The sequence below is a fragment of the Marmota flaviventris genome, chromosome 16 (genome assembly GCF_047511675.1).
Source record: "Marmota flaviventris isolate mMarFla1 chromosome 16, mMarFla1.hap1, whole genome shotgun sequence".
Lineage (NCBI taxonomy): Eukaryota > Metazoa > Chordata > Mammalia > Rodentia > Sciuridae > Marmota > Marmota flaviventris.
The window spans coordinates 56,601,094-56,621,211 of record NC_092513.1 but is presented as its reverse complement, the minus strand read 5'-3'; the positions used below and the strand labels follow the sequence as shown (position 1 = coordinate 56,621,211).

The window sequence follows — 20,118 nt, the reverse complement described above, 5'->3', positions numbered from 1 at the left end:
GAAATGCAGGAGCTGGTATTTATCACAGGCAGTGTGATTCCTTTTTTTTTTTTAACCATGCTTTTCCTTAAATGAATCATATTGTATTTTTGACATTATGCTATGAAAATTCAGATATGTAAATGTAAAATATGCTAAGCCCTTTGAGAAACAATTAAGGGTTCTGGGGCTATGGCTCAGTGGTGGAGTGCTTGTCTAGCAGGTGTGAGGCACTGGGTTCGATTCTCAGCACTAAATATAAATAAATGAATAAAATAAAGATCCATCAATATCTAAAAAAATATTAAAAAGTGCTTATATTTTTAAAAAATAAATAATTAAGGATCAGATTGTTGATCATTGTCGTGACGGTTAATGAAGGTAAGTATATTAATATAAAAAAATGCATTAGGAACCAATTTCAAGTGACACAAACCAACTCAAAATAGTTAAAGAAAGAAGAAAGTTTAATAACAGGTAAATATTAAAAAAAGTATTGAAATACCAAGATGGTGCTAAAGTTCAGTATAACCCCTTCCTCAAGTACAGGAAGGATAATGACTATAATTGGCCAGTCACAGAGGGCAGGGGCCTGACTACATGGGAGAAGGTGGGGTAGGTCATATTGTGCAAATTAGTTGTTATTCTGGTAGTCACAGAACAGTGGAAATTGCCATAAAATATGTGTGAGTGTGGTTTCACTACCCCATAGTTGACCTATATAATGGAGGAAGTGAGATATTCCTTCAGGAAACATTTTCTGAAGATCTTGTCAAAGGCAAAGATGTAAGACTAGTGAGATACATCCTCCTTAAGTAAGGCAGATGCGGATCAGGCCAGGAAACTGACATTTACTCATGTGGTTTGTCCTCTTACAAATAAATAGTAGCAATGGGATTCTGAAGAGTAAAAATTGCCCTGGACATCGAAGCAGAAATAAGACAGAACATGTGGGGCAAAGAAAAAAATCTTGAACACCCAGCTAAAGAGAACTCTTGTGAGAAATACTGAAATGAGGCCATGATGTGTAAATCAAATGAATTCAAAGTGAAGAAATTTAGAGTAAATCAGAAAGAATGCTCAGGCTTGGGATATATTCAGAGTGAAATTTAGCTTTGAGAAGGTATTTTCTTTTGAAATTGAATCTCGTGGGTAGCTACTTCACTGTTTAATTTTAATTTTAAAGTAGATGATCTGCTAGAAAGCTGTGATGATTAATTTTTGTTAACTGCACAGACAGCAGTTATTCAGATTGAAGGATACTGTAGAGTAAGGCTAGGTGAACTTTATAAAGAACTAAGATACAGTGGCTGATATTTGATAATATCATACTTGACATTTCAGCTACAACGCAGTCCAGGGGGCAAGGTGGCTCTTTTTCACAAAGTTACTCTCCTTCAATCTTGTTGCTTTAAAATCTTCCAGGACTGTCCCCGCTGGGGGCAGTGGGTGGGGAGTTGGTGGGGGGGATGCAGTGGGGGCTAAAAACTGTATGACATAATCACTTCTGAGGTTAGGTCAGTGGGAGACAGAGCTGGTGTTTAGGTTAAGCAGGACATCTTCAGCTTAGTTGAGCTGAATTTCTACTTTCTTAGGAAATTTAAACTTTCTTATTAGACTTTTCACCTTGAATTGGCCACCCCACTGTCATGGTGTTCTAAGTAGTTTTGATATTTTCCAAACTTGCTAAAGAATGGGAAAATTTGTACTGGAAGGTTTTATAAGGTATAAAGAATTGTGACATTTTTACTGCTCCATTTTATCCAAGTTTACTAATTATATTGGCTTCTGAAATTCCTTTAATATGTATATGAGAGTGCATGCACAATTATTTCAGTGCAGAGACATTTTTAATTCATTTAAATATCTACATGCTTAATATTTTATACTTATTAAATACTTGATTTACCTAATGACTTATTTTATAATTGAATATATAGTACGTTAATATTTTAGTAATAAGAATGTCTGCATTTTAGCAGGACTTGGTGGTACACATCTGTAATCCCAGGTACCAGGGAGGCTGCAGCAGGAGGATGGGAAGTTCAAGGGCAGACTGGGCAATTTAGAGAGACCTGGTCTTAAAATAGAAATATAAAGGGCTGAGGATGTATAGCTCAGTTGTAGAGTACCTCTGGGTTCAATCCCTACTACCACAAAAAAAGCAAAGGATGTCTGCTTTTCTGATCTACATTGCATCCTTTTAAAGGGTCAAATTCTATCATTTGGTTCTGTACTCCCACGATGTTAAAGCAATAATCAAGTATTATAATTGCATTTTACTCATTAAGTGTTTAAGGGTGTGTGCTTAGAAAAATTGAGATTGGTAAGAAACTTCTTATCTTGCATGCTTCCGGTGTGAAAATGCGAGATCTGCAAAAGCGTTATGAATAGTTTAGGTAGGAAAATATCAAAAGAAACTTAAAATCCATAAAGGCGAGCAGGAGATGTAGTTTAGAGAGACAGAAGAAGCTTTCTCTAGCAGTAAGGATAACTAATAATAATAAAACCCGAGAGACCTTTTCTTGCCATCCCTAGGCAAAATGGGAAACAAGTTACAACTCATTTTCATAAAAATAAAAAAATAAAAAATAAAAAAAAAACCCGCCTCAACATCCTCTGCCCAAAGCGGAGCGGGCTGTGGTCAGGTGAGCCCTGGTCACGACCCAGGGAGCAGACTCCCCACAAGGTTTAGGCAACTCTGCGTCTCCTGGCCCCAGGTTCCACCAGAACTACAGTCACCCGGGGCGGCAGGGTCAACAGGGCAAATACCTTTTGGGAATCCACCCGCCCCGGTCAAGCTCAGCACAGTTTCTCTTCTTCTCAGCCCACTTTCTCCGCCCACCCTCAAGTCAGATCCCCCGCAGCTGCAGCAGGTCAGCCCTGCCGCTCCGGGTTGGGGATAGCAGTGCCCCTTCCCAGCCCAAAGCGCGAGCGCCGCCGGGCGGCTGCGGGTCCCGGCGGGCTCAGCAGGGCGCCCTCCCTGGGGGAGGGGTCTCGGGCGGTGGAGCTGTGGGACGGCCGGTGGGGAGGGGCCGGGCACCGCAGAGGTATACGGGGGTGAGTGGCCAGCGCGAGGGAGGCGACTTCCTGGAGGGAGAAGCGACCAGCAGTCCTGCACCGTGCGGATCGGGCCAAACTAGGCCGAGCTTTCTTCCGGGAGCGCACGGAGCTGCGGCGGAGAGATGCGAGGCGGCTGCGCGCGAATCGCGCTCCTGGCCTCGCTGCTTTGGGTCGCAGTGCAGTGCCAGCAGAGAGGTGAGTCCCGCTCCCTGGGCTCCCATTCCTAGCGGGCGGGGACAAAGCCCGTTGCTTTGAGGCTGCCAGAGTCGGTGCGCTCTTCCCTGTTCACTTCGGACTCGGGGCTTCGGACACGTGGGTCTCTCGTGTGATCCCTGCTTGGGGTCTTTGGCAGGGCGGAAAAGAGCTGGTGCCGCCACCCTTGGCGGACGTTGGTAGTTTTTTTGAGCCTTTGGCTTTTAACTTTTTTCTATAACCACCTTATGAGGTTCTCTTCGCAGCCCATAGAGGTAATGAATGGAGAGGCAGTGTGACCCAGAAAGAAAGACCTTTATTGGAAACAAGTCGGCATGTTGAAAGATGGTTGTCTGTCTCTTTCAAAGACCATCTCCGTCTTTGCCTCAAGGAAGAGTATTTTATGTGATTTTTTTTTTTTTCAAGTGAAGGTATGTTTCTCCCAGACCGGTGAACGTCTGGATTGCCCAAGGTTGAGAAAAGTGAAGGTGCACATCTTATCCCCCTCACATGGGTCAGAGTTGCAGTCCAGCCGACCCAAACAAGACATAAGTGATCAAAGTTTCTGTGTTGATTAGAGTGACTTGTGAATGGTTTTTGTTGTGATCAGCGTTTCTGTCAAGCACCCTTTCAGGTGTGACCTTCTGCAGTACCTTGGGACTAGGAAGTGTTTGGAATGGAGGGTTTCGCGTAGTTCTAGCTGACGTTGGTGTACAGTTAATGTATAAGAGAGGCTAGGCAGTAGCAAAGAGTAACTGAGACTTGGGTTTCAAGATTGGCAAGGAGAAATTCTGTGCGCTTTTACAGGGAGTCACCTCCTCCCTGGCTTTTGGAGGACCTACTGGTCCTAGAGCGTGGTGAAGCCAGCAGTGTTGGCGGGTGGCGAGAGTGTGGCTCCCGGGAGCGCGAGGAGGCGGGTGGATTTGGCCGGGCTGCTGACCTGGCTGGATGTGGGGCTGCTGCTGACCTGGCTGCTGGTAGGGCGCGGGGAATGAATGGGAAAGGAATTCTGAGTCGCCCTCATTGTTCTGTGGGAAAGTCCGATCATCGCGACCGGGAAAGAGCGGGTTTCTCTGGCCCCTCACCAGCTGTCCTGGACAGCGAGGGTCCGCAAATGGCATCCAGGGCACAGACGTGCCTTCCAAAACCGTGCTCTTTGTGCTGCCCCAGTAGTGACCAAACCAGCACACCCCCAACACTTTTTAAACCTTGGGCACTCGGGAATGAGGGAACCCGCACTTTTCAAGCTCTCCGTCTGCACGGGGACAGCATTGCAAGGTTTGAGAAGAGCATTTTCAGTTTCGACCCAGGCAAAGAGAGAAAGGGAGAGAGAGAGAGAGACCCTCTTCCCTTTTCTGCAGACGACCCTAATCCCCGCGCCACACACAGAGTTAAATCTTCCCAGTTCCTTCTTCACTAGGCGGCCACAAATACTTGTTGAAAACATCTTAAAAGTATGCAACACATGACAACGGTCTAGTCTCACAAGTACAAATCTCATTTTAAGAAAAATAGAGTTCAAAAGTAGTAGGCGGAATTCGAAATACCCTCGTGGGAAAAACGTGTGTTTGGCCATTGTGCTTAGCTGTGAACTATGCAGAAACGAGACCATCCCATTCATTCAAGCATTCATGATGAAAGCACTGGACCGAGCTGGAGAACGCTGCTTTGAATAGCTCCGCGTCTGCTTAGCGCAAAGCTGGGGCTGGGAGAGGGGGAATTTACATAGTTATCAGAGAAAGAAAGGAGCCAGCCTTTCCGGGGGGAGAGAAGCCTTTGACTCTGAGAGCCCTACTCTGGTCTGTGAGGTTGCTGAAAGTGAACAAGTCCGGGTTTCCCACAGGGTGGAGAAAGAGCAGCTTTGCCTCAGTTTATTGTTTCAAGAAATTGAAAGTCTTAAGTCCGAGGAGATGCTCTGAATGTTTTCCGTTCCCCTGCGGGCTGCACATTTGGCTTGGGCAGTTGTGAATGGTGTTTGGAGAAAGTAGAGCCACACGGGGCTTTCCTGCTTTGAGAGACTGCGGAAAACCACCCAGGGCAGGAGCCTTTGAATCTTTCATGTAGTATTCCATATTTGCCAGTCCACACCCGATCAGCCACCACTGTTCCTAATGAGCATGCTTAAAGGAGTTTCCATTTTTTACGAAAAAAAAATTGGGGGTCCCTGGTATTATATGGCATGCATGATTAGCAATGTGGCATACTGCAGTCAGTAAAATAATCCTGACCTGCAAATCATGCACCGAGTTAGCTGTATGGTCACGCTATAATGTATATAGCTAGCTAGGGTCTGGCTATGTTGCCCAGGCTGACCCCAGACTCCTGGGCTCAAGCAAATGAGGCCCTGCTTCATTTTGAGGAGTAGCAGAAATTAGGGATGGGCTGTGCACCTAGCATGGTGCTCATAGTTTTGAAACTGATCATTATCTAATAAATTCAGATTATTAGAAATTCTGTCATTTTCTCACCCTCACTGGGTTACTTTACAACTTACTGTGTATCTGTTAATATGTTAAGTTCATAACTGACAATTACATAGAATTGCAGACTCTTCACAGATTGATTCACCATCAATTCTTGGTTTCAAACCATCCTTTGATTTTTTTCTAAATAAAAAATAGACAATTCCAAGTATAGAAAAATACCTATGAGAAGGAAAATATAATTCTCATAAATGGCATGGTATTCAAATTTAGCATGTAGATGCTTGACAGTAAGTTGTATGTGCCAGAACAGATTTCAAAGGTGTCTTTTTTTCTTTTCTGTAACTGTGTTCTCCAAGTAAGGATCAATTAAAATGTTGATAAGATAATTAAATGAAATAATTCAAGAAAAAAATTTTAGAATAGTGCATCTTACAGGGTTAACCTTCAATAAACATTATCTTATAGATAGATAATATTACTATTTTACAAAGAACTCTGTGGGTTGGCCTTTGCCAAACTATATTCTATGGGATGCATAATCATTTAGGGATTTGGAATCAAATAGTTGTGGGCAAAACACCCAGACCTGTCACTTTGACTAGCTGTGACAATGGATAAGTTTTTGGACCTCTGTCTTTTATCTCTTCTCCCACTTCAGCTCTTCTCCTGCTTCAGCATCACCATTATTGTGAATTTTCTAGAAAGACCCTCTTGATAACCATTCCTGACCTTATTTAAAATTCTTCCCATTTCCTTATCAAATGACTTGGCATTCCCCAGTATAACTTACCTCACTTCCTTTGTGTAACAAGCATGATATGTCCTTTACATGTCACATCCTCTTTCCTGGGCTGTCCATATGGGTTTAGACTCTGCCTCAGAGCCCTCACTTTATAAGATGCACACATAAAATGACAGTGTCATGCTTGGGGGTAAACCAAAGTGGCTGGGACCCTATATGGTGTGCTGTCCTAGAACTGAGAGTCTTTATCTTGGGCACACTTAGATCTGTTCCTGGTTAACCAGTACTCACAGGCACACAGTCTGTGAAGTGCTGATCAGTCTCTTGTTTGGTTTCTAAAACCCTGGAAAACCTTCTGGTCTGGTCCTCTAGATGCTGGAGAATGGTTTAGGTCCCCTCCCTGGACTCCCAGTGCTCCTTGTGCATATGGTATTGTTGTGCTTATCATGGTGTCAAGAATTGGCTCTCTTGTCTATCTCAGCCCCTGACTAGGGATTCTCAAAGGGCAGGGATGGTTTTACTTATATCTGCACATCCTTTGTTTTGCAGTGCTTCTGGCCACTTATCACTGTTGAGCTACATTGAAATTAGTATCTTTATTTAGAAATTGAGTAACTTTAAAAATATTTTCAATAGAATAAATGTACATGGTACCAAATACAAAAGGTTTTAAGAAGTATTTAGGAGAAAAGTTAACACTTGACTCTGTCACCCTCTTTAAAAAAATCTTTTTTAGTGCATTGCAGTTATATATAATAGTGGGATTTATTTTAACATATTTATAAATGCACATAACATACTTTTCTTTAGTACTACCTGCTTACCTCCCCTACTCTCTCCCCCTGGTCCCCTTCTACTTTTGATCTTCCTTGTCTTTATTAATTTTTTAATTTATGCATTATACTTATATGTAAAGGTGGAATACATTGTGATATATTCATACATGCACATAGCATAATTTGGTCACCTTTATTCCCCAGTCTTGAGCCAGAGCTTTTAGTTTCTTGGGTATCCTTCCAATGACAGAATTTCTATCCTTTTAAAAGCAAGCTGTTTATGAAAATCACTTCTTCCTTAATAAGTGTAGGAGAGGTATCAGCTGTTTCCTGACAAAACATGGGTACAAGGAGAAATGGAACAGTACCTCTCTCTCTTCCCTGCCTTCTCTCCATACCAATTTTCTCTATGGACCTCATGCAGGTAAATGTATATAATTGTAACAACTTTCCACCTTTCAACTTCTTCTTTCTAAGTAGATCTTGCCCAGAAATGAGTTATCAGAGCAGTGTTTCCTAGATCTTTCAGATTTAAAAACTAGATCACTGATTGACTTTGTGACATTACATTACTTTTAAAAGTATTATTCACCATGATGTTAATAAGCTATTTTTGAGCCTAGAAAGAGCATTTACTATATATTTTAGGAGATTTTTGACATAGAGAAATCACATTTGAGAATAATTCTTGGAAGTTGAAGCATATTAATGAGTTTGCCAAAAGTATGACTTATTATTGAAACATTGTGTTTCAATAATACAGATGCTGAAAAACTTAATTTTTAAGAATTCCCTGTGTATAAAGTTAAGCCTGTACCTTAAATACAAACATTGATGAAGGTAACTAGAGAGCACTCTGGAACTTTGGCCATTGCTGAAGTTTACAGTCACATTCCTCAGAAATGTTTGGATGAACAAGATAAACTATAATCTCCTAAGAAAGATGAATGTGGTTTATTTATATGATTGCAAAAAAAAATCTTTTACTCGTTTATTTCTAAAATACTAATAGACATCTACAGACAATTGAACAAGTCGACGCATTGCAAAATTAATGAGAAGGGGGAGAAAACCTTCATAGAAGCAATTTAGTGAAGGTCATGAACTTTGGTTCTGTTGGAACATGTCTGTCAGGGAGCTATTTCAGCCTCAAACCCCACGTGCTAGCTGGGTTCATTGCATGTCCTTTATACTGAGCATGATAATCAGTGCCCAGGGTAAGCATTTAATAATAAATAGCATAGAATATTTCCACTTATGTCTTTGTTTTCTCAAGAGACTGGGTCAGGAGAGCCTTCTTTGGGTTAACTTGTTCCCAGTCTTGCTGGGGAGAGAAGACAAACAATGGAGGCTGTGTAGAGCTTGGTGGATAGCATTCTTGTCTAGGTAAGCATTTATCTCAAAGTGTGAACTCAGAAATGGTGGTGGAGAAATACCACTGTGATGTCATGAGCATGATTTAAATGTGTGTGTGTGTGCACATTTTTAAAAGAATCAGCTATTTGAAGTTTTAATCTCTTCATTCCAGAAGGTATCTTTGAAGTCCTATCTGTTGACCCAGCAGGCGGTGTGACTTAAATTCTTGTGCCAGACCAACTTCCTACATGGCTTGTGGGAATGTAAAGGGTAGATGGGTATTTATGGAAAGTGCCAGTTTTCTCATTGCGGAAAGTATTTCCTGCATTTTGTTCCTTTGCTCCTTAATTCCTTGAGAATATCAGGAAATTCTCTGTAAGAGTGACGTTAAAGAAGATGCTTAAATTTAGTGGATTATTTTTAGTTACATTTACAAGCCAGCACCACAATGCTGATTGTTATACAGCACACACTGAAATCTCTTCTAGCCTTTTGATAAGGACAGAACTTTACTCATAAAAAGTGGTTCCCTTGTTATCTCAGGCCCAGGACAAGGAATTCTTTCCTCCTCAGGGTGGCTCTCCTTCCTGATTTCTATCCATTCATGACATTTTGTTTTCCATTTTTAGTTACATTGGCTTCATCCTTTTGGATCTCTTATCCAGCTTGTCTCTGTGAGTTTTTATTTCTTTTTTAAAATTTCCCAAGTCTTTGGCTTTTGTTTCTGTTTTAGCTTTTGTTTCTGTTCCCACTGCAAATGGCTACCAGCTGTCTAAATTAGGACAACCAGCCAGTGACTATTAACAGGTCCTGGTGCTAGATAGTGGCCTTTTATTTATTCTAGTCCCCCACTGCAATTAGACCAATACTGCTAACATACCACATTTCATCAGGTGCCCCTCTGCCTCATGGGGTTCAGCTCCTCCCATTTTCTACATGACCCTCCATGAGCACTCTCTATTCAGTCTCAGCTACTGGCCTTTCTCCACACCTTTCTCTGTCTTGAGACTTCTGCTTCATTGCAGAGATCGCCTTCCTGTCTAACTGTACAGGGTTTATTAACTTGCAGCTCTGTGGTTTTGTGGCATGACTCCCTTGCCTAAAAATTAAGCTGACCACTCATGCATAGCCCAAGTCCTGCCCAAGGACAGCCTTGTTCAAGATGGCCTGTGTCAACTCTCTCATTCTGAATTTGTGTTGTATTTTGTGATAAGTTGGGGTTCCCACTCAGTCATAGTAGTCCTCCAATCCTCTTTTGGATGGCTTTCCCAGAATGCCATCAGTTAGGGTGAGAAAGAAGGGACATTTCTCCTTCAAAGGTCAAAACCACAGCTTCCAGTATTTTTTTTTAATGCACAGATAACTCAAAGGCATGGGGTCCTAGTACTGGGACCAGAGTCACTGGTGGTGAGAACGCCCACTCTTGCATATGGTGGAGATAAAGAACTAGATGATCAGAGTATGCTTTCATGAATTATCTGGTTTATTAAACATTCCTCTGATTCATAGTGCTTACAAAGGGGGAGAATAGTAAGACCAAACCTCACAGGGAACACATTCCATAGATAAGGTACCTCAGCCACATGAGGAGTGAGTTCCAAAGTTGCTAAATTCCAGTTGCTCCATTAGGAAAAAAGTAGCAGGCCTCTGGGGGAAGTCAAGTCTAGTTGAAGTTTGAGGTGGACCTTGTGTGAGGGTTGTTGGGAGAAGCTGGCTTCTGAGACACTATGAGGGACTTGGATGCCAGAGGGAGGTAACACTGGTGCTCCATGGTGAGGGGGACAGAGCCTGCCCTGTTGCAGCCTGAGCTCTCAGAGTGCTGTGTTTGAAGTCCTGTAGATGAGGCCAGTAACTCACATAAAGGGGACCAATAAAGTCCATTCCCAAGGGAAGGAAGCTCACTTGAAGTTCTCACACGTGGGGTCTTATAAGATGTCCATTCTTAAACAAAATAGAAAGGAAAAACAACAACAACAACACACATACACAAGCTCCAAAATCAAACCCCAAAACATAGCAAACTATATGTTTGTAATTGCTTAAATCTCCAGAGGTAGCAGGCCCATAAAACCTGTACCAACTTGCTGGATTGCAACCCAGTCCTGCACCCTGGCCCTTCTCTCAGGGTCCTTTATCCTCCTAGATTTCCCATAACCTGAGGAGATTGCAGTTTTGTTGGTCAGAGTAGGATTCAGAATCTATATTTCAAAAAAAAAACTATTCCCTTTCGGTGTACAAGACACTGAGACCTTTCCAATTGGTCTTCAAGCTGATCCTATTGGTTTAATTATTTGTTTCCAGAGCTATCTTAGCCACCTGGCTGACTTTCCATCCTGGTTGCTATATCCTGGGGGGTGGGGTTGAGGCTATCATGCTTTCCCCATTCCTCAAAATGCTTGGTTTAGCAACTGGAGATATAGCTCAGTTGGTAGAGTTCCTGCCTCACAGGTACAAGGCCCTGGGTTCAATCCCCAGCACCATGAAAAAAAAAATGCTTGTTTTACACTTTCAGCTCTTTTAGTCTGATCTCTAACTCTAGAATTTCTTAGTTTTGCATAATATTTCCCCAACTCTTTACAGTTCAAACCCTGGTATCATGGCAAACTTCTGTTCATTCTAGAAGTTTGGAGTGGGGAGAATTGGCGATGTTCATGCACACGTGACATGCCTTTGGAAGAAAAGCAGCCACTTTTCTTTATGGGAGGGGGCACTTTTTGTTGTTTATTTGTTTTTTTTTTTTTTTTAAGACAGGGTCTTGCTGTATTGCCCAGGCTAGTCTTAAATTCCTGGGGTGAAGCCATCATCCTACCTCAGCACCCCAATGACTGTGAGTACAGTTGTGCTCCCCCATCTGGGAATGAGCATTTTACGAAGTTAAGACTTACTTGGGGAAAAAAATAATATATTCTTGTGGGATTGCTATCATTTCTATTCAGTTCTAATTCTTCTCCTGTGTCTGTCATTCATTTATTCACTTGGGTATCCCAGCACCCAGCACATGCTGGGACTTGCCTAATGCCCTGTCCCCTCCAGTTGTGTTTGGGGTGGAACCTCCAGAGCCCAGTTCTCAGGTGTCTTTGCTATGAATCCAGAAACACAAAGCTCTTTCTTGACCTTCTTGATGAATTTGTTTTGAAGTCCAAGTAAATAAAAAGTGTATACATCAAAAGGAATTTTCTTCATAAGAAATCATGCTCAAAGAAGGAACTGAGAGATTCAAGTCCCAGTGGTAGAAGTTAACATCTACGTTTTACTTACTTATATTCGTGTTTTGTGTTCACAGAGAAATGAATAGGTCGAGTCATGGGGCTCATGGAGAGTCAGAGAGGTGCTCAGCACTACAGAGGTTGTCACATTGAACTTACAGGATCAGCTTCTACACCAGACACCACTGTTGGTTGATGGCTATGACCCTTGACCCTTAGCTCTTCTTTTCTTTGGAGACCTCAGAGCTCACCTGCTTGTCTGGCTCCTTGTGCACCAGGAGAGCACATTCAGTGACACAAAAGTTTCCTCTGTGGGCTGGCCCATAATAAAGTCAATGTCCAGGGATTATAATTTATTTGGCCTACAGTGGGGCCCAGCATTTAAAAGATGCTCCCCAGGTGATTTCACTGTGCAGCCAGGGTTAAGAACCACCCGGTGAATTTGCTGTGTTGGTGAATGAAGCCACACTGCAATTCATGACAAGGAACAAGCAGGCAGGCCTGCTTTGGCCCTTCGCTTGTCCTTGGGGTGCCTTTTCACATAACAGATAAAGAATCCTCAGACCCTGGCCCACTTGCCTAGCCCACATCATGTCTGCTTCATGCTCTTTCCTCTGCTCCATGAAGTGGGGATGCTAACACACACCTCAGGGATGGGTGCCATCGCTGCACTTAGAACCCAGGTCAGAGAAATCACTCAGAAAGTCAGTTCCTTGTTCTTATCTCCATAGCTGCTAGTGCAGTGTTTTTCATTTGGCATGTGATCAGTTGATGCTTAATTGTGCTTGTGTTTGAATGAGCACAGTCGCAAACTTGGTCACTTGCCAAGGGCCTTCTTTCTTTAAAAATCCTCCTGCTGGGCATGGTGGCACACTTCTGTAATCCCAGCCACTTGGGAGGCTCAGGCAGGAGGATTGCAAGTTCAAGTCTAGTTTAGGCAATTTAGGGAGACCCTGACTCAAAATAAAAACTATAAAAGGTCTGAGGATGTAGCTCAGTGGAAGAGTGCCACTAGGTTCAATTCCCAGTAAAACTTCCCCACCCGCAAACCCTCTTCCTGATCAAATATGACCCTGAGAGTCTGGGTATGTTGCTAGATTAGGTAGTTGACTGAAGTGTTCATAAATACCTTCCACATTCAGTCATCATTCTGTGCCCTGTCAACTCTTTTCCTGATGCATTTAAGTGAACTACAAAAGCCAATGGAGACTTTTCTCTGGTTTTACCAGAGACACTCCTTCTCTTCTGAACCAGCTTGCTAATTAGTATTCATTTGCATCATCTCAAGTCCTTCACAGCAAGGTCTAGTGGTCTGTTCACCTAGTGCTCCTGGCCTTCTTGGGTCTTGCTTTCAGGCACTTGTTTTTCTGGTCTCCTTCCGAAATTTTATTAATCTTTCCTTTCTAGCTTCACTCAACAAAATAAGAGCCATTCTTTGCCCATCCCTGATGCACTGTGCTAGTGTGTGCTTACCTGCACATACCACCGATACTGACCTTGAAGCCCAGCTCTCCACCTGGCTTCCCTGCTGGAGATGCTTGGTGAGCTGTTGCACTGACCAACCCAGCCAGACTCTGGAGCTGGACTCCTCTGCTGGGGTAAGGTGGGTTCTTCTGGAAGGGCCCACCCAGCTGCAAATGCAAACAGTTTACCAAGACCCCAGGACACTGATGGCATCTGAAGTTCCCCATGAGTGAGTGGACTGTGAAATTGGTCTTGTCATCTATCCCTGCTCATGGGTTCTCACTCTTTACCGAGCAGGGCTTACAGGGACCTCTAATCTGCCCTGTTCAGACCTCCCACAGCCTCTTCTCCCATACTTTGGGCATTCAGTAATGGCTGTGATTCCCACAACTGTGAGCCCTGAACACTGTTCTTACACTTTAAAAGCTCTTTTTATTTCACCCATGGTGCTTTGATTTATTCCAGCCCACTCCACATTCCTCTTGCTGCTTCCCTAGCAATTTGTCTGTACATCTGACCAGCACCTTATATTTTGTAACTGTTTGTTAACTTGCTTGTCCTTGAGAGTAGAGATGTTTTGGCTATGTTTCTAATACAGAATGAAGTGCCCAGCATTCAGTGCCAATTCTGTAAAGGTTTGTTGCAGGAATGAATGTTGCAATACCGATAAGCAACAGGGGCTAGTGAGGAGGGAGTCCAATGGGCATTTAACTTTAGATACCCAGAAATCTGGGCATTGGATTAGGGAAGTCACTGAGGAAGCAGAGGAATAATCTCCTGGGAAGGGGCTGGGGCCAGCTCAGGAAGACTGTGAGACTTCCATGGGGCACCCAGACAGAATCTGGAGACAGAGAACAAGGAAGAATCCAGGTAACCCGACCAGGGCAGAGAGCGGGTATGTGTTTTGGAGACCAAGGCCTTCACTCACATTCCAAATCAGAACATGCCATCAGAGGCTCCCTAGCAGCAGAAATATGTTCTGAAGTTGTCTGTTCTCGTGGGTGGGGTCCATATGTGAACAGGAAAGAACCCTAGAATCTGATAACAAGGACAGCCTTGATGATGTAAACAGATCATTAATCTGGGTCTCCCCTCTACCACCACCTACCAATTCAATACAAAGAAAAAAAGTGAATTTATTTTTTTCTTGTAATTGAATTAATATTTATGGATGTTGAGTGTTTCATTTATCCTTCAAACTCTGATTCTATTCAACAAAACTTATTTCTAGACTTGGAGCCAGTTCATTAACTCATATAGTCCATAATGTGTCTTGAGTTTCTAGCATGTGCCACATACTGGTGACTAGTGGCCTGTACACCCCCAATACTTGCTGTTAAACAAGCATGAGAAATGCCTAGGAATCTACTACATCAGTTCAGATTTGGGAGGGACTTCTGTTTCTGGACGTCTTGAATCCCAATGTAAGTGTGCTTACCTGCTGAGAATAGTATCATTGTCAACAGAAGACAACTCTTTTTTCCCTCATGTCATTTTGTTTTAATGGGTCCCCTAATTCTTTTACAGATTTTTGGTTCAGTTGTGTCCATTAAAAAGTACACGATATAAAAACTCATAACTTAGAAATGCCTCTGCCCCCCCACCCCCAAACAACAACAACAACAAAAACAGCATTCTCCTTACCTGCTGAAGGTGTTAGGTATCATCATTATTATCATTAGCCAGCCTTTTCCTATGGATGTTAACCTTCAATGGCCAGTTGAGCCAAATGATTCTGAGATGGTTCTTTCACCTCTGATTCATGCTGGGATGGCAGATTAGCCTTCATTCATGTTCATTCAGCCTTCTGAGCTTTGGGGGAAGACCCAAGGACCTTGCCTGCTCCAGCAGCTTTGTCTCTGCTTTGATGACATCCACAGCATATTGTCTGATATCACCAATAGCAAACATGGAGGTCGAGAGGTGCTCACAGCACACTTGGGCTCTTTAGGAACCATGTCATTATAGCAGCATCACCAGACTGCAAGTATTGGGACCATTTCCAATTTCTCTAGAGAATAGTGATCAGTCCACAACTATGGAATGCTTCATGAGTTTGTGTGCCACTCCTGTGCAAAGTCTGCACATGTTTTCCCTAATAGAAAGAGGGAGCCCAGAGAAAGAGAATTAAACACTCCATTTCTACTGCATAGAGTCTCCTTTTAGTTTAAAGAATGTGTCATCAGGGTACTTTGTCATGTGTAACTTCAGACTTGAATTCGTTGACCAGCTTGCTGGCATTTGCTGAATTGTCATATTTTCACATAAAATAGAGACGTTTTCAGGGAACTCTACCTGCCTGGCTTTAAAGGATTTTGTTTAAGTGGGAGAACAGCTGTTCTCCTCCAGGCATTCTGACCTAAGACATCCTCCTCTTCACAGGAACAGAACAAAGGCATACAGAATTTATGTCCCAAATGGATTTGTGTTTGATACACATCACTTATGAATGAATGAAAGGCTGTCCTATTCTCTTTAGAAATATGAGCATAATATCTCCTGTGTCTTTTCTGGGTTCTAACTTTGTTGCTCTAGTTTTAATTATTATAACTGACTGCATTAAAATGGGCCTTATTTTGTATGGTCAAACTTTCCCTGAAAATTTGTGCATCAGATGGTTTTTGTAAATAAGATCATTTCAAATTCAATGTTAAAATAATATTTGAAGAAAACAGCTAGGAAAGAAAATAAACAACACTTTGATTACTGTTGTTGACTAACGTAGACCAGATTAATTATGCTATACAAAATGTTTAGAATTTGGAGGTACATTAAGATTGGCTACTCCCCTACAGTCTGACCACTAATGATCATGAAAGTGTTGCTTGGATTAAACATGGAATTACTTGGTACACATTATTAACATACTTCTATTAGTGGACAGGTCTAAAATAAGTCATAGGCTATATCCTTTAAATTTGATTTTTGAAATTGGTAGTATACATCATTCAACTTTGTTTGCTTTTCTAAATTATTTTGATTATTCTAGCAGTTTCCACTAGTAGCAGCCTGCCAATTTCTATAAAAACACTAGCTGGGATTTTTGTAGCTCCTGGATATAGATCCATTTGTAGAGAATTGCTAACAATACTGTCTTCCTAGCTATGCATAAGAAATATCTCTTCATTCATTTCGATCTTCTTTAATTTCTCTCAAACATTTTTGTAGGTTTGGTCTTGAATTTCTTTTGTTTAACCATTTTCTTAAATATTTTGTTCTTTTTTGGAAACAAAACAGAATGAAACAGGATGAATGGAGATCTGATCTAACCCAACTTGTGTGGCTGTCATGTTTCCAGGACCGTGTTGTTACACATTTGGCTGGTCCAGCCGTATGTCACTTGCCCCTGCTATGATCAAAACTTCAGGCTAGCTCAGCCGTGAGCTTTTCTTTTTCATGTTCTGCCTAGTTTATGACTTTTGCTGACAGCATCATTGGGCACATGCTTTTCCCGTCTGCTCCAAATCAAACCAGTGATCTTCAGCAGTGAAGCTGCTGTCTTTCATAGCCATCCCTGGCCTGGTAATTTACTAGCCCCAGATGGAAGGCCCCAGCTGGAAGGCCCTTCTCACCCACTCGTCTTCCCTGAAATTCTAGAAGCCTTTCATGAACAGAAGATTCCCAATTTAATATTTGTTTTCATTTGTCAGAGTTCTGAAATGGTTGTATTTTGAAAAATGTATCCATTTGGGAAGGGAGAATTTGTTAACCCCTTTACTCTACAGTAGACAGAGGTCCCTCTGAAATATTTAGTTGATAGAGCTACTCTGACTATCATGGATTTCTCCAGTTAGAAACCATTTTTTATATTCATCCTGCCATTAACAATCCACCAATTTGATAAATGATCCATTGCTGATATTTTTCATGCTAATTAGCAAAGTTTACGTGATGGTGGAGATAGATAACAGGTGGCTTTGGAATATGGCAAGTATTCTCAAGTGGAATATCAGCTGATTTTTATGTGCATTTAGTACTAGCAGTAGCTTAACCTAAGTCTGTTTGTCTCACACACACACACACGATCACAGGCTTTCTACTGATGTATCTTGAAGTTAATTTCATAGATGGCACCAGTTACCATTTATGCTCAACTGGATTTTCCTCTTGAATCAAATCTCAGTCTATGTCCTCAGTTTGAATCATGGTCAGCACAGTCGAACTCGGTGGAAATTTTGGTCCCTGAGAGAAAATGGATACCAACTCCAAAGAAGTGCTGTATTGGCAGCTTGGGACCATAGCAGAAGCTTAAAGGAAGGGCTGACATTCTCCAGTAAACAGATCACCTTTCAGGGCTACACCCTGGGGGTCTAGAGGAACTGCCTTGGGAGGTCCAGGTGCTCATCAGGAGAGGGTAGAGCACAGGGAGAAGAAGTTTGAAAAGCACACTTTAGAACCCAAAGCCAGGAACACCCCATTCTCTACGTGTACCACAGGGAGGATTGTGGTCAAGACAATTCATTTGGTTTTTACTGGTTTGTGTTAAAAGGAAACACATTAAAAAGATGTATATAGGTGATTTATGAAAGTAGTCTATTAATGGAGTCCAGCTTGAATTTTCGTTCCTTTATTACTAAGTTAAATACTTCATTTAATAAAGAAAGTATTTTAGTGTATTGGTCTTGAATTGAGAGTTTTTCCTGCTGGTATTATAATAAAAATATACTATAGAGAAGTACTTAGAAAATCAAAGGAAAATAATTTTTAATATCTGATTTCAACAAGGGCCAGAGAGGGAGAGAGGGAGAAAGGTGGGGAGTGGGGATGGTAAGAACGAGAGCTCATGCCCCAGGAACATTGTTCTGACCTTCAACTTCCAGGCTTCTCTGGAGCCCACCCTATGTGACTGGCCCTGGCTTTGCCCCCATTAGAGGTGCTCTTGAAAACACTTACTGCTTCTGTCACCCAGACCTGCACCCTCTCCTGGAAACTCAAAACTCAAGGCCCTCAGGAAACAGCTTACTGGTTTTTACAATTTCTTCAAAAAAACTGGCCAGAGATTTCGACAGCAGTTAGAGTGAATTTATAGATGAGTGTGAAAATTACTAACAATATTGTCCATCTCTGAATAAGAAATGTCTTTTCTTTCAGATCTTTAATTTCAGAGAATTTTTGTCCTATTTAACATGTTGGTGCTGAATTTATTTCATTGCATTTTTTTTTTTTTTTTTTACATATTTTATTCTTTAGGATTAAAAGGCCTGGGAGATCCATGAATCCTGGTGTGAGCTCTGGCTTGGTGGGGATGAGGCCTGGACCATGCCGGTTTCCTTAGTAGATTTGCTTGGTTGATGCTCAGGGGACCTTGTTCATAGGAGCCCTTGAAGTTTTTCCCTCTAAACAGTATGCCAGAAGCCTTGCTTTTCACAGAAGTACCCTGTTCCTCTAAAAATAGTTACCAAAAGTCTCCCAGACTTGAATGCAGAATGGGGAATCTGCAGTTATGGTTAATTAGCGACAGAAAACTTTTGGAGAAGATGTGGCCACACTTGGCTGAACTCAGAGTGTTGAGCTGGAAACAAACCCAGGAAATCATAAACTGTCTTCAACTCAAAGTATCATCCCTTGGTGAGCATCCCAGTCCCAGCCCAGACTGACTGCAACAGAATCTGCATTTCTCCAAGACCCGCTAGTGGTCTGTGAATATGAAAGTTTGAGAAGCCTGCTTGAATTCTCAGTTCTCTCTGCCATGGGCATGGTTCACTCATAGTTTTCATATCCGTGGATGCCAAGGGTCATCTTCCTTTGTCTTTAATATGGTTATTATCACTTCAACCCTAGATCATTTTAACATTTTCATAACACTGTCTTCATTTTGTGAACAAAAATTCCTCCTTATTTGGCTTCTTTTCAAGACCCCAGTGGATGGCTGAAACCTCAGATAGTACCAAGCCCTATACAGACTATGTTTTTTCCTGTACATACATACCTATAATAAGTTTAATTTATAAATTAGGCATGGTTAGAGATTAAAAACAATAATTAGTAACAATTATAACAAAAACTGTAACTCGAGATTTTGTCACAGAATTTAAAATGACACACAATTTAAAACTTAAGAATTTTTTACTTCTGGAATTTTCCCTTTAATGTTTTTGAACCATGGTTGGCCACAGTTAACTGAAATCATGGAGAGTAAAGCCTCAGATAAGGGAGTGAGTACTGTATACCCATCACAAGGAACCGTGACATCTTTTGCTATAGCTATGCCGTAGCTATGCTGTGCTTACAGGTGGGTTTGGGGAGAAAAGTAGAAGGTGCTGCATTTGTCCCTTTAAAACTTACTCTGGGTTTGTTTTGGCCACTATTACAGTTTCACTAATTCTATGACCCCCCTGTATTCACTTCTCATACATCTGATGAATCATTTCCTGCAAGACTTAAGATGGCAGCAGAAATGGACAAGTTGCTGTGATATGGGAGAAAAAAAAAATAGGAATCAGGAGTATAACATGTGACATACATATGTAGCATGATATATGTAATGTGTAGAATGGAGTCAGGTATATGACATGTGATGTACATATGTAGTATGATACATGTAGTGTGTGGAACGGGCATCAAAAGAAATAGAATTTAAGAAAGAGAGAAAGGTCATTTTGGGCAAGAGCTGCTGTAGGTCAAGCAAACTAAAAATGAACTGCTTGTTGGCTTTAGTAATTGATCATGATTTTAAAAAGGGGATTTTTGTTTATTAAGAAGAGGGGAATCCCAACTGGAATTGAATGAAGAGAGAATGTGAGGCAAAGAATTAGGGATGGTGTATACAAATCTTATATATATTCCCGATCTGCTAACAGCTTGATGGAGAAGAGAGAACTATGCTTCTATTAAACGTACATGTCTATATAAAGAGGAGGCTAAATCTTAGGCAGGAAAATGACTCTAGAACAAAGAAAGCACACTATTACCAA

At 41.7% G+C, this 20,118-nt stretch overlaps 1 protein-coding gene across 1 annotated transcript in view; it reads left to right on the top strand.

Annotated features, from left to right (window-relative positions):
• The first annotated feature begins 354 nt into the window (after positions 1-354).
• Lama1 (laminin subunit alpha 1) overlaps positions 355-20,118 on the top strand; it is a 160,850-nt gene continuing 141,086 nt past the window's right edge. The window contains exons 1-4 of the mRNA XM_027942923.2: positions 355-360; positions 2,807-3,029; positions 3,123-3,237; positions 4,042-4,544. Coding sequence (XP_027798724.2) covers positions 355-360; positions 2,807-3,029; positions 3,123-3,237; positions 4,042-4,544 — 847 coding nt within the window. The remainder of the gene's footprint in view (positions 361-2,806; positions 3,030-3,122; positions 3,238-4,041; positions 4,545-20,118) is intronic.